The sequence below is a fragment of the Meleagris gallopavo genome, chromosome 3 (genome assembly GCF_905368555.1).
Source record: "Meleagris gallopavo chromosome 3, MGAL_WU_HG_1.1, whole genome shotgun sequence".
NCBI classification, from domain to species: Eukaryota; Metazoa; Chordata; class Aves; order Galliformes; family Phasianidae; genus Meleagris; species Meleagris gallopavo.
This window is the reverse complement of record NC_139406.1, coordinates 37,243,722-37,258,916: the sequence shown is the minus strand read 5'-3', so window position 1 is coordinate 37,258,916 and position 15,195 is coordinate 37,243,722. Positions and strand designations below refer to the sequence as shown.

Genomic DNA, 15,195 nt, shown 5'->3' with positions numbered 1-15,195 from the left:
GGGGCTGAAACCTATGTGCTTGCTGGAGTCACTGCTCTTGGAGCCCCAGGCACCCTGGGCCTACAGCCTTTGTCATCCTGATCTCTGGTGCTCTCAATAATGCAGCAAGCCTTTGCTCCACCAAAGCGTCACCCGTCTAGGTGAGTCGTGCCATCCCCGATCTGAAGTGACAGCCATCTTTGAGTACCAGCATCTTAACTGACTTCTCTTTCATCATCCATGTTAGAGAAATAACATTTTCGACAAGGTGTTGGGTTTTTTCCCCCTTTTTCTTTATTCTTCCCCCAGCCCCCCTTCACCCCTCAGTTAGAGCACCTGATCAAAAAATTATTTCTGACAAAGATTCCCTGCTCCAAATTAAACGAGCTCAAGGAGATGGAGCATTTTCACGCAGAAAGAAAGTGAAACGTTGATGTTGGAAGTTAATGAATCTGGTAGCAGAGAGAACATTATTGAGACTGGATAATATGATCTAACAGCTTTCCCTCGTCTTATCCTCCCTGTAAAGAATGTATGGAAGTCAGTTACGTGGCATGATTCTAACATCTGTCCTACCCCATAATGGTAATTTGTATAAGTAATGGAAACAGGTTAAATACTTCCATTCTAATGTTGCCAGCAGGGATGAAAATGAACATTTCAATGAAATAATCTCGACAGAGCAGAGAGAGGAGGGGTCGATGGACTGATTCATCTCTAGCACTCTTTGGTGATCTGAACACTAATGAGAATGCTTGAATGTATAGTTTATCAGATAGAAGAGGAAGAGCAAGTAAATTTCTCAGATTAGAATCACTGTGAAAATATATCCGCATGCAAACTGCTTCGTTCTCCAATTGCCAGCCTTGGCTAATAATTTGCAGCATTCATTTTAAGGGGATCGGAGAGAGAAGAGAAGGAGGCAAAGAATCTTTGTGTTGGTTTTTAATGGGATGCCTTTAAGGGTTATCATTCAACCTGTGAGAAGCATGGAAGTTGTTATTGCTACTGTACCTTAGCTACTTTTTTGACCCATTGCATTAAAATTAGAAGATAGGCAGTTCTAGTTTTGCCCCATTTTGTTGCAACTATAAATGAAATACACAAACCTTTGTAGGAAGGCTATTTGGATGTCTGATAGTCTGTGCTACTCCTCAGCCATTGTCATAACTAAGCCATATTTTTCCACTGTAGTGACACTGTAATACACACATACACACACAGACTTGTAGCATCTGTGCCATAATTTTTATGAACATTTGTATACGCTAATATAGAAAATTCTCTAATCTTCCAGCAGGCATGTTAACCTCTTACAATGTGAGATGTTGGATTCTTTTGTAAATCTCTCACGACTGTGTGTTCTGGAAACTGTGTATCTGTAAATTTTTTTTTTTTTTTAATTTTATTTTTTTAATTTTTTTTTCCCCTCTCATTTTTCTATGATGAGGAAGATGTGTCTTTTTCACCCTTACTTTTCTGCCCATTTGCCAAGATGTGTTGCAGTATGCAGTGGAAGTCCCCCCCAGCTTGGGATGCAGTTTGTACAAGGTGACAGTATGGGCTGCAGAAACTTCTGCAGCTGCTGTCTCCTGTTGGCTGGGTGTATATTGGAAGCTGCCGAAATGCATCTGTTGTAGAAAGAAGAATGGTGAATGTTCACACCGTGCCACTATTGTTTAGATCCAGGGTAGGCCCTGATTTACCAACGAATTTTAGACCTGAACCTGCTCCTGTTTGCCGAGGCTGTGAAATATGTATTTCAGTGAAACCGATTGCACTGTTCAATTGCTTTACCAAATCATGACCTTCAATACTTAGGTATTTCTTCTGCATTAAATCATCTGTTTTGATTATTTAAAATCAAGCCTTGAAGAGTTCACTACATTTAATTTTGCAGACCGTCAAAAACAAATGCAGTCATTACTTTTTGCCCTTTTCAACATAATTCAGTCAGTTCTGAGACCCATTTTGAATTGAAAAGAAAACCTCCATAGAGACAGATTCCTCCAAAAGCACCAGTTTGGGGTTACAAAAGGATTTTACGTGAGAACATTTATGCTTTTAACCACATCCCTTACACTTCGGATCTGTGTCTGCTTTTTCAAACAATGGCTGTATATTTATAGTGTAAATATTCTCACTGAAGCAAACACAATGTGCCGTGCTACTCACATCTACAATATATAGCGTCTCATGTCCACTTAGATTAGAATGCACAGCTTTTAACACTGTTCAAAGATGACAGTGTATCTGTGGGGAAACACTGACATCCAGAAGGCACATTTCATAGAAAAAAAATATTAGCAATGTTTAATAAGAAGAAAAGAATACAAACTGCTCCTTCTGTTTTTTGGTTGTCTGAAATTTGAAGGTTTTCCCTCTTTTTCCAATGTGCATTTCCCCGAGTCTGTGGATGCATGAATGAGAAGGAATAGAAAAGCTGACATTATACTCTGCCGTGTCTTCTGCATTGGATATAGTTTTTGTTGAGGGTGGTCCCTGCTGTATCTGCTCTTGGTATTTCAGTGCAGTTTCAGGGCACACGTGAACCAGCAGTCTCCGCAGATCTAGGAATACCTGAAGAAGATTGCTGAGTGTTTCTTGGTCACAGAAAGATGCTATCTGAAGGCCATCTGTCTGTTGATCTTCCCATTATAGTTTAGAGAGAGAATCTGAACATCCCACTCTTTTATTTGATGTTGCTCGTCTCCACGAGTAGAATGGGAGCATCTTTAAGGTTTTAAATTCTGAAGCTTACTTTTGTAAGAATTCTGTGAGAATTTTAGTGGAGCAAACACGTTTTTACAAATTAACATTCTTCATTTTGTATGCTTTCGAATTGCCTCTAAAAGAAACCTTTTCGTTTCGAGAATTGCACTGACCTTGCAAAATACCATATGTTGACTATGCTGCTATTGCTCATGCAAACATTAGAAGTCAGGAATGGAAAGATACTGTGTGTATCCTATGGTAACTAAAGGAGTTAAATACTTTTTTTTTTTTTTAATCACAGTGATAGAAATTAAACATTTTAGGCAAATTGCTTTTTTTTCTTTGTAAAGAAACATTATTGCTTTGCATTATTTCAGATAACTGCACAGATATGTGGGTGTATGCATCATGTAAATTCATTTTTCTTTCAGAATCTGGCTTAAATTCTGGAACCATAGAATGTCACAGTCTTAGCCAATTACGTGTTCTTAACTCTTACACTGCAGTATATATTGGTAAGGGAGAGAACTCAGTTGTGTAGTATTCTCAGCAGAACCTGAGACCAGAAAAGCAACTGAAAGATGGATATTTCAGCCTAAAACTCCGTTCCTTTGCTTTGACAGTTGAACAGCAACCTTTCGTGTAGTTTTAATGTGTATTGTGTGGTTTAACTCCTTCTATTCTTGTGGAAAAGAAACCTTTTCATCAAATGCAGATGTACCAGAATACACGCCACTATAAATAAATGAAGGAAAATAACAGATACACCACTGGCTCAACTAGTTTCTGCTTAAGCAGGTATTTAGCTGCTTATACGTCGCAGTTATAAAAATATGCATTTATGCAATTTGGAATTAAATAAGAAGATGCTAGCAGATAATTCACATGGATTTTTATAATCTATCAACCATAGCAACATTCAGCATCTTACACAGTTTCCTACATGTGTTTATTAAAAATATTGGGATATGAAAATGAGAAAAAATTGGCATAGTTCCACTGAGGTTAGTAAGAGGATAGCTCTTCATAAAAGCTAAGAATATGGGCCCTGTCAGCTTGCAGTTTCTAATTGGTGACTGTCTGCTGATCATTACTAGGGTGGGTTTTTTTAAAGAAGAATGCCAGATGGTAACTGTCCATTTTTATGCATTTAGGCTTTTTGGAGGTTTCTTTATTTTATTTTATTTAAAAGTCATTTCAGAAGCAAAACCTACATTTTATAATTATTATTTACCATTCTGAACTTAAAAATGTCTTTTCTTTTGCTGTTGGAAATGACTGACAACAGGTGTGTTTAATGGGAGAGATCTTATAAGAGATCTTATGCTGTAGCTATGGGAGTGAATTCTACTTGCATGCCTAGAATTTAGAACTGCAGAGGTGCTGTAGTGCTCAAATGCACACAGTGTATGAACAGCAACATTACTGCAACACTGAGACTCTGCCTGATTTCTTAGTTCTCTGACTATTTCTGTGTTTTATTCTTTATTTTACGCACAAAGTGCATTTTTTAAGAATATTTTTTCCACTTTTTTAATGCTTTTCTGACGTCTTTCTGGCCTTTGGCTCCAGGGTGATTTCTCTAGTGAGTTCTGTTGTGCTTGGTATTCACTAGTCTTTTAAATGTATCAGAAAACACCTGAGGCTGCGGCAATCTGTAAAGAATTGTGCCATGCTTAACATTTTAATAACTAATTATTTGCTGGAAAAAAAAATAAAAATAAAGATGCTTAGAGGACAAATGAAAGATGTAGTTGGCATCTTACGGTTCAGCACTACCCCAATTCTTGATGGGCTATTTTTCCATTTTATCTTAAGAGCTTAGACTAGAGTACTTAAAGGCTGCATTGACTGCTATTGCAAAGTTGAATGCAGAATGCAATGCTGGCTGTAACACCATTACTTTTCTAAAAATTTCAGACTACTCAGAGAGTATTCATATTACAATTAGAGAAGAGTCTTAATTTTTTTTTTTTTTCCCAGAAAAGAATAAATTAGCAACTGTGTACTAAAAGAAACTCAGCTGGTACTTATATATCCTCCTTTCCCAGTTCACCAAGGCTTCAGCTTTGTTAACATAGTAATACCTGTTTTCTTCAGATTGCGTAATAGCAGAAGTGCCTTTTTTCTGACTTTTTTTCAATATTGTTTGTTGGCAGGCCCACATTTCTGCATTGCTTTCTGCACAGTTCACCTGAAATGGAGGCAGTTTTTGCTTCAGTTTGTGAGAACTGTTCACAATCAATGTTTTCTACCTTGACGTGTATAAATGATCTGCATTCCGTTATCACAGTGATTTTTTAAGCTTCTTTTATAAAACTGAAGGGAAATGTGTACAAGTATGTTTTCTGATTTGCAATGAAAGTGTACATTTATCACTTAGGTACATGTAAGCCACTTCTGTGAATTGGGCCCTTGGAGTAAATGTGTTTTGATGTAATGGCCATCTGCTCATGAATATCATATTTGCTAGTTTAAAAAATAGTTTTATACAGATAAAAACACAGTTTGGTAAGATCGTATAGTTTCACCAGGTGGCAATACAATAGCAAAGTTTGATCTTTAAAATAAGCCAATAATCAAGCTGGGAGGGAGGCTTCGAGTTTTTTGTTTTGTTTTGTTTCAATTTTGTCATTGCTTTTAAAAATTCATCTCTACCATTTACTTTTAGTTGCTGACTGCTGTTTTCAAAATGGTAAATGCAGAACCCACATCAGATCATAACAGGAGGCAAAGTATATCCTTGCCATTTAGAAACAGTCGTAGTCTCGCTTCCCTTTTCATCTTGTAAAAATGACATCTGTTCAGCTCTCAAATGGACCAAGTACAACCAGTCATCAGGAGGCCCTGGAACAACCGATCAGACATACTTGCCCAGTGCAGCTCCATTAGAGTCAGGTGTCAGTGACACAGAAATGATCCTCGATGCTGTAGCGAAAGCTGATTTGCCAAAAAAGACAGCCTAGATGTGATGGAGTTGGTCAAGCCAATGGTTCTGATAGTATAGGTCCGTGGATCAGCCATTTTATATACCTATTACAGTAGTTCAGGGCCAGGGCATTTTTCAAGTCAATTAGAACTGATTTAGTAGGTTCTTTGATTGATTTTGATTTCAATATTATGGCATCCAATGTCATCTTGGAGCATTTTTTTTTACTGCTGAAATCAAAGTTTACTCTTAGGTAGTAAGAAAGATAGTATCAAACTGTAACCAGGTCCACAGGATGTGGATTTATAGATGGAATGTGTAAGCGATGGTGAGTTTGGTTTCTGGATGTATCATCAAAATTTGTCTTTATGGTTACAGCTTTTAGTTCAGAAGACAGCAGCAATGTAAAAAGTGCGTGTTCAGTAACTTTGTCTTGTGTTTTTTTTCTCTTTCTTTTTCCTCCTCCTGTATTTTAGCATATGTTCCTGAGGAGGAATTGAAAGCAGCAGAAATAGATGAAGACAGCGTGGAAGATGATGGGCTGTCTCTGGACATCCAGGAGAATGAGTATTTGTGCAATGAAGAAACGGAGATCAAAGAGGCTCAAAGCTACCAGAACTCCCCAGTCAGCACTGCAACTAATCAGGATGCAGGCTATGGTTCGCCGTTTAGTGAAAACAGCGATCAGCTGGCCCATTTCAAAAGCACTTCCTCTAAAGAAGAGAAAGAAGATCCTCAGTGCACAGACAATGTTTCCTATCCACAGGACAGCTTGGCACAAATAAAAGCTGTGTATGCAAATTTGCTTTCAGAGACTTGCTGGTCCAGTTTAGCTTTGGACTTAAAGAAATCCAATCCAACCACCAGCAACAATGGAATCAGCCAGAACGAAAACACCACCAATACTGACACCACCGTCAGTTCCCAGAGTACTGGTACTACCTGTACCAACACTAATACCAGTACAACTACCAGTAATACTAGCAACAGCAGTAGTAACAGTAACAGCGGTGGCTCAGGTTATGACTGGCATCAAGCTGCGTTAGCTAAAACATTGCAGCAGACCTCATCATATGGACTTCTCCCAGAGCCTAGCCTTTTCAGCACAGTACAACTTTACCGGCAGAATAATAAACTTTATGGGTCCGTGTTCACCGGTGCTAGTAAGTTCCGATGCAAAGACTGCAGTGCAGCCTATGACACACTGGTGGAGCTAACAGTGCACATGAATGAAACTGGACATTATCGTGATGACAACAGAGATAAAGAAGCTGATAAGACCAAGCGGTGGTCAAAGCCAAGAAAACGGTCACTTATGGAAATGGAAGGCAAAGAGGATGCTCAAAAAGTGCTGAAGTGCATGTACTGTGGGCATTCATTTGAGTCCCTGCAAGACCTCAGTGTCCATATGATAAAAACAAAGCATTACCAGAAAGTGCCTCTGAAGGAGCCAGTACCCGCCATCACTAAATTGGTCCCTTCTACCAAAAAGCGAGCACTTCAGGACTTAACTTCACCTTGCTCACCTGAGCCAACAGGGATCGCGGCAGAAGCTTCACTAGCTGAGTCTGCAAAGGATCAGAAAACTGCCAACCCCTACGTGACTCCAAACAATCGCTATGGCTATCAAAATGGTGCTAGCTACACTTGGCAGTTTGAGGCACGCAAAGCCCAGATACTGAAATGCATGGAATGTGGCAGTTCCCATGACACTTTGCAGCAGCTCACTGCTCACATGATGGTTACTGGTCATTTTTTGAAGGTGACCAATTCTGCTTCCAAAAAAGGTAAACAGCTAGTACTGGACCCTGTGGTGGAAGAGAAGATACAATCTATACCTCTTCCACCTACCACCCACACAAGGCTTCCAGCCTCCAGCATTAAAAAGCAGCCCGATTCCCCGGTGGGCTCCACAAACTCGGAGGAAAAGAAAGACCCAGAGAAGGAAAAAGTGGTGGTTGGTGAAACAGAGAAAAAGATTAAAGAAGAGAATGAGGACTCTACAGAGAAATTTGAGCCAACAGCTTTGTATCAGTACCTCAGAGAGGAGGATCTAGATGATAGTCCTAAAGGTGGAATAGACATATTAAAATCGCTTGAGAACACGGTGACAACAGCTATCAGCAAAGCTCAGAATGGCGCACCTTCCTGGGGGGGATATCCCAGTATTCATGCAGCCTACCAACTCCCAGGCACAGTCAAACCCCTTCAGACCACTGTGCAGAGTGTTCAGATGCAGCCGTCTTATGCCAGCAGCGTAAAATCACTGTCTTCGGAACACAATGCGCTCATGCATTCCCCAGGCAATCTCACACCCCCACCTCACAAGAGTAATGTATCCGCTATGGAAGAGTTGGTCGAGAAAGTTACAGGTAAAATCAACGTGAAGAAGGAAGAAAAACCTTTGGAGAAAGAGAAGAGTTCTCCAGTCAAACCCCTGTCACCTGTTGCTAAAGAAAACAAAGACTTTCCCAAATCTGAAGAAATAAATAACAAACAGCAGCAGAAGAAGATCTCTGAGACAGAAGTTCAGAAGGTAAAAAAGGATAGTCCAGCTGAAGCACATACTCCAAATGGTACAGAGCCACTTAAAACAAAGGTTGCAAATGGCTGTAACAATTTAGGAATCATCACAGATCATTCACCTGAGCCATCCTTCATTAATCCATTGAGTGCTTTACAGTCCATTATGAATACACACTTAGGCAAAATTTCTAAGCCGGTAAGCCCCTCTCTGGACCCTTTGGCCATGCTGTACAAAATTAGTAACAGCATGTTGGACAAACCCATTTACCCAACCACTCCGGTCAAGCAGGCTGATGCTATCGACCGATATTACTATGAGAACAGCGATCAGCCTATTGATTTAACTAAGTCCAAAAACAAACCTCTTGTTTCCAGTGTTGCTGACTCTGCCTCGTCTCCACTAAGAGAGAGTGCCCTGTTGGATATTTCCGATATGGTGAAGAACCTCACAGGGCGTTTGACGCCCAAATCTTCAACTCCATCCACCGTGTCAGAGAAGTCAGATGCCGATGGGAGCAGCTTTGAGGAAGCTCTGGATGAACTGTCGCCAATACACAAGAGGAAGGGCAGGCAGTCCAACTGGAATCCTCAACATCTTTTGATCCTTCAAGCCCAGTTTGCTTCCAGCTTGAGGGAGACCTCAGAAGGCAAATACATTATGTCGGACCTCGGTCCACAAGAGCGGGTACACATCTCTAAGTTTACTGGTCTTTCCATGACCACAATTAGCCACTGGCTGGCCAATGTGAAGTATCAGTTAAGAAGGACAGGTGGAACTAAATTTTTAAAGAATCTGGACACAGGACATCCTGTTTTCTTTTGCAATGATTGTGCCTCTCAGTTCAGGACTGCTTCTACATACATAAGTCACTTAGAGACACATCTAGGGTTTAGTTTGAAGGATCTGTCAAAGTTGCCACTTAATCAGATTCAAGAACAGCAGAATGTTTCAAAAGTCCTCACAAACAAGACTTTGGGCTCACTTGGAATAGCTGAGGAGGACTTAGGCTCCACATTCCAGTGTAAGCTCTGTAACCGAACTTTTGCAAGCAAGCATGCAGTCAAACTGCACCTTAGTAAAACACATGGCAAATCCCCAGAGGACCATCTGATCTATGTAACTGAGTTAGAAAAACAATAGTGTCCAGGTAAGCAGCCAGGTATGCAAGTGACCACAGGAACATTGCACTAAACTTCTTCATAGTACTGCACTAGGCCTGACCTGAGCCTCTGAAATCAGTCTTATTTTTGTTGCTGAACTGCCTATCTGGACCTTGGTTTTTCTTACACTTATTTTGTAGTTATATTTATATGCTCTTTGTCTGATCTGTGCATGGTTATTTTTTGTTTCTGTTTTTATTTTTTTGTGAGTCAAAGTCTGACCTTTATTTTCAACATCTGTCCTTGATGTTAAGCTATCTTTTGTAGAATATAGTGGGAGACGCTATTGAGAGACATTAATTTAGCCGTAAAGAAAGACACAAAGAACAATGATAAAGAGACATCCTAAAATTACAAAGTTGCCATGACAATAAAGGTCACAGAACCTGGTAGTGTCAAGTTTTAACCCTCTGAGAACTGTAATAGCATTTCTGTGCCTTTCCCAGTGACTAAATGAGTAAATAAGGAGAAATGAAACAAAAGACTTCAAGGCATTTCGTTCAAATAAAATGTGTGTTCAGAAACAGAACTTTTTTTTTTTTTTTTAAATGAATGAGCTTCTTCTTTTTTTTTTTTTTTTTAATGCAGAACTGGTTTGTGAAGAAATTGTGCATGCAGTCCTTGGAAGAAGGAGAGCTGTGTAGTAGTCAAGGGGTTAGGAAGCCACAACTGTATAAGTTAAATAATGATTAAAAAGGAAAACAAGTTGCCACTATGCCCAAACCCTCTGGATGCTGAGAATTGCCACTTTTTTGGCAAAAAAAAAAAAAAAAAAAGTAAAAAAAAAAAAAAGAAGTATGCAAGCTGTTATTTAAAACAAATGTAAAAATGCTCTTTTATTTCTTTTTTTTTTTTTTTTCCTGTAAAATACTGCAGTTTATAGTTATTTACAAATGTTAAGCTTTGGTACAAGCTGACCTTTCTATAGTGTGCTGCATTAGTAAATGAAAACAAAAAAAAAATGGGGCAAATGTTGAATTCTGTTCCTTGTAAATTGCCAGCATCAGCTTAAAAAATACATGTTACATATCGTACCATTTTAAACTGTTCAACTTTCTTTGTACCTTCTGGCTGTATGCTTTCTCTTTTAACTTTTTATATTGTCATTTTATATTCAATTTCTGTGTATATAATGTAAAACCACACTTTTTGAATAAAATTTAGTTCCTGCAGCTTGATATAAATAGAGAAATTTTACTGGCACCTGCATCTTTCCAGATGCATGTACTTAAAGGAACTATCTGACAAAAATAAATAAATAAATAAAAATAAAGCAAGCAATGCACTATGAATTATACATTTTGATGTTTTATCATTAATATTGTACAGTACATTTTGGTTCACACAATTAAATCCACTGTTTTCTCAAGTGTAAAATAAACCCACATGCAGTTCTTGATTTACATACATTGTCATGTCGTCATTATTTTGCCTTTGAGGTGTTATTCCAGCAGTAAGAGTTTATATAATCAACCAGCAAACATCTATTCAAACTAATCTCTCATGATCTGTGTGCTGACGTGTTTCATTCTAAGCTGTAATGCTAATAACTTCTTAAAGGAGATTTGCCGTGGATGCATACCTGGTAGGGTACGAAATAGGTGGGGCTCCATCCATTTGCAGCAGGCACTCTATTCTGCTCTGAAGTGTAAGGAAGGCTGCAAAAGTTTCTGCTCAGTTAATTTTCCTGTGCTGTGTGACCGTACTTGTAATCATTTTGTGAGTGCATTCAAAGGCCGTCTCCCCCCTTCTTTCTCAGGGAAAATACCTTTTGATTTCAACTGGTACATGGTAAGACGCTGTGGCTTCTGCCCCCCTACTCTGCTGAATACTGTGGTTCTTGCCTTTCTGGCAGCAGTGAAGACCTCTGAGGCTTTGACACTAGTTTTTACTTACAGTACAAGAAGACAGACCTGTGTTTCTCTGTACTTTTTAAATATTACATTTTGAGGTAAGTTGAGTGCTATCATAGCAGGTGTTTCCCTTAATCTTTATTTCTGTTCTGTTGAATGCAGATGTCATTTAGAATGTAAAAGAGAGCTGTCAGAGCCTTCAGTACTCTATCTCCTGAGTGCTTTGACAGTTACAGTGTATGAAAGCCTGGGATCTGCTATCCATTACACTTTTTTGGAGGGGCTATTAAATATGAGGACCTAGAGGGGTTTGCTTTCACATTGTATTAGCGATAATATTGCGTCACGTATAGTTCTGTGTACATATTTATGTTTCTGCTCATTCTCCTCAGTTCTTCTGAAAGTAATTTGCATCTAAGATCTTTGCCTCCAAAAACAGCGCAGCTCCACATTTAATTTTGCTTCAGTGACAACTGCAGGAATACCCATGCATTGCTCAGTTCTCTGCATGAGCCTAGCAGGCCTAGGTCAGCTACATTTACATAGCATTTCTAACGAGAGCAGGAAAAGTGCTGTGAGGATTTTTTTAAGCGTCCCTTCCTTTCTTCACTACTAACTACCTATATCCTTCAGGGGATGTAGCCATTTAGACACTGCGGTTCAATTACTGGATGATTATGTACTTGGGGCCCAAGGGGTGTCGAGGAAGAATAACAGTCAGGCCTATGGCTGTAATGCAGTCTTTAAATAATAACCCTTTGAAGTTTTGTTTACTTTACCACAGGCCTGCAAACATATGATTATAGAATGTGCTGTATTACATCGCAGTAGTGGGTGAAAAGGTTGAAAGGGAGAAATAATAGCTCTAAAGTGGGTTTGAATCTAATGTAAATCCATTAAAACTCATTTTGAAACATGGCATGTAAAGTGAGTTCTCAACACCAGGTGACTCCCTCGAGAGGTGTTTATGACATTGCTAAATCCGTTCAGTTCTGATAGCTTCAGAATTGGACAATCACTCATCATCTGCGCCACTGTCTGAGGAGAGTCCATTTAGAATAAACCAACAGTTCTACCTGGAGACTGCGCTGGTGTCACCATTTCGCAAACTGAAATATGAAGTAGATGAAAATGTGAGGGCTCTGATGTTTAACAAAACGAAGCACAAGGCAGTGCGATCTTTTTTTGTTTTTGCCACTTTTGTTTAAGTACAGCGTTTCTGGAAAAAAAAGTCTCTATTTTTCAAAAAATCGCGCACTCTAAATCAGAGTGAGTTATTCTTCACTTCATCGGTTTGCACGTTTATTTTTTCTTTGTTTTCATAAGCTTTCCATAAGGGTAAGTTTTTGCTCTTCTGTTAGTAGGTGCCAGGTCTATTGCGTGGAAAAGACCCCTTAAACTTTCAGGATTGTCACCATCCCTGAATGGTTTAGTACCTGTTTGGATGCGATGCTTTGGGACATGATTTATCAGAGGGTTGTTAGAGTTCGGGTAGTATGGGTAGGTTGTGGTTGGACTTGATGATCTTTAAGGTCTTTTCCAACCTGAGCAATTCTATGATTCTATGACTGCTCTTGGAGAAAAGAGACATAGGAGCACTGACCCCCGTAGTATTATGTGTAAACCTGCATACCTGCCCTGTGACATATTCAGCATCCAGTGTATCTGTTCCTTTTCAATGACGAATGCAACTGCATTTTTGCAGCAGTGCATTGCTGGTACTCACATACCTGCTCCTATCTTCACAGGCTTGATTTCTGCTTCTGTATGCTTTTTCTTTATTTCTGTTTTGAAGCTTATGCATACTCCTGCACATTTGAGAGATCTGTGTACTGATGACATTAGTACTGAATGAAACAAAGGCTTTTTTTCTGCTTTTAATAGCATTTGTTTGAATATTTGCTAATGTCTTCTGCAACATAACTTTGTTACATCTTTCTCTTGGTAGTTACTCTGGTAATAATGACACCAGACATAATCAGTCCTTATCATAAACAGCTAAAATGCAATTGCAATTAAGTATAAAGGCAAAAAAATATGTTATGTTAGACTAATCAGTGCACAGTACATCAGCTTTTGCCTGCAATTTATAAAGCCATCTTAGATTTGAGTGTGTTATATCCTTTAAATAATATGGCAGGATCCTGGCTCAAAGACCTCCAAGGAGAGGCCAGTTTCCAAGCAGAGTGTTCTCGCAGCTTCATATGTGTTGGTCTCCTGACTGATTCAGAATCAAGTTACTCTCCCAGCATGAAAGTAATAGGAAGTGGGATTTTACCATCTGTTCACTGAAATTTTAGCTGGGTTCCTTTTCTGTCCATGTACGACAATAGAAGGCTAACCTGACTTTGCTGGCCTGATACTAATTTAGATAATGTGATTCTTTCAAACTTTTCTTTTTCCTACTGCTCTCTTTGAGTTTCTTCTCATTGTGTTTCACATGGCTTTCTGTAGTTGCTCCTCATCCTTTTCAACCTTTCAGGACATCCTATGATATGATTCTATGATATTATTCTATGTGTATAGTCATCTTCATCCGAGATACAGGTATAGTGCCCACATTTTGGGATGAAAGATGCTCTTTTAAGTAAAGATAATACAAGGGAATAAATCAATACTCAAAACTGCATGTGTTGTGAAAAATGGGAATATTTCTCAAGTCTCTTTAGATGATATGGGTTACCTAAGGTCATTATCCTTAATGAAACATATTTCTTTCTCCAAAATCTTCACCAGCTTAATATTTTCTGAACACTCATATTGCAAAACTCTTTTTAGAATAGTTTAGCACAAAGAAAGTAGAGCTGCAAAGACTGTTATGAGGCTAATGGACATTTTTAGAGAACCGGTGTTAGAATAGATGATGATTATAAAAGCTGTAGACCTTCCTACTGAGAATGAGGAGCTCTTTCTCTGCTGGGAAGGTCACTTTTTGGAGTCTGTCTTCAGTCCTGTTCAGTGACCTGCTGAATGAAGGGTCAGTACAGACACAATATATCTAGTAAGTTTTTACCCTAATTACTGTAGTTGTTTTCTACTTTTTCTCCATCTCTGCAGAAGATATGAAGTTTAAATTTTGATTAGCTATGGCCTGTCAGGTTATTTTGATGGTTTTTAATTTTGGTTAAACTTCTTAATGTAGAAGATTGACTATTAAAATTATTTCTTACAAAAAACAAAAACAAAAAACAACATTTTTAACTACATTGTTCAAGAGATAGTGGGTAGGCAATCAATATAAATTAGTTCTAAAGAAATTTGATGTAGGTCAGTGTACTGCACTTCTGGCCAGAGCGGTTGAGTCAGCATTGTGTGGAGAAGGAGGTTAAAGCCTGACAGGTTCCCGACCAGGCTGTCAGATGTAGGACATCTTCAGCTGAATGCCACGTGGTCACTCTGGTGAGAAGGACTGAACCATCTGTAGAAGGAGCCCAGAGCTGGATCATTTGCTCAGAACAGCTTATATGATGAAATCTTAAGGGCTGATGGGACAGACATACTAGGCAAGTATAGGTCAATCGTTAGGACCATGCAGGTGGACGTCATCCCTCCTGGTATTTGTTCATCCAAGGCCTTCTGCTTAGTGTGTCCAGACTGAAATTTGCATTTGAGCTTGTCTGTGAAGCACAAAAATGGAGTAGTAACCACAATTTTTAACCAAAAGATGGCGCACATGAAGGTGGAATCCAGAAAGCAGCAAGCTAAAAATCAAACAGCCAAAGCTCTTGACCAGTAGGTAGAGGTCAAACGACCAGCACATACTGCCAGTCACAGTTCTTTACTTTTCAGAGAGTTTATATTCAACACAAAACAGCTTGAGTTCAGTCCTTCATAATGTGGGTTGGAAGGAAGACCCAATAGCCACATGCAAGCAGTTTCTTTCAAACAAGTTCGCTACTGGACTAGTGGGTGTTAAATCAGTTTGGCAAAATACATTAACCTGCCAGATGGCCCTTCAGATTCATTATATCATCCAGTGTATCGCCATGCTCAGAATCCCTTGACACCCCTTTCAGAGGAGCTTGGATGCCC

At 39.1% G+C, this 15,195-nt stretch overlaps 1 protein-coding gene across 3 annotated transcripts in view; it reads left to right on the top strand.

Moving 5' to 3' along the window:
• Positions 1-10,713, top strand: part of TSHZ1 (teashirt zinc finger homeobox 1) — a 54,848-nt gene extending 44,135 nt beyond the window's left edge. For 2 of the 3 annotated variants that reach the window (XM_085220673.1, XM_085220675.1), the window contains exon 2: positions 6,100-10,713. In XM_085220673.1, the coding sequence (XP_085076799.1) occupies positions 6,100-9,290 (3,191 nt within the window). In that variant the 3' untranslated portion in view covers positions 9,291-10,713. The remainder of the gene's footprint in view (positions 1-6,099) is intronic. The other variant, XM_085220674.1, reaches the window with a different exon arrangement.
• The last annotated feature ends 4,482 nt before the right edge of the window (positions 10,714-15,195 follow it).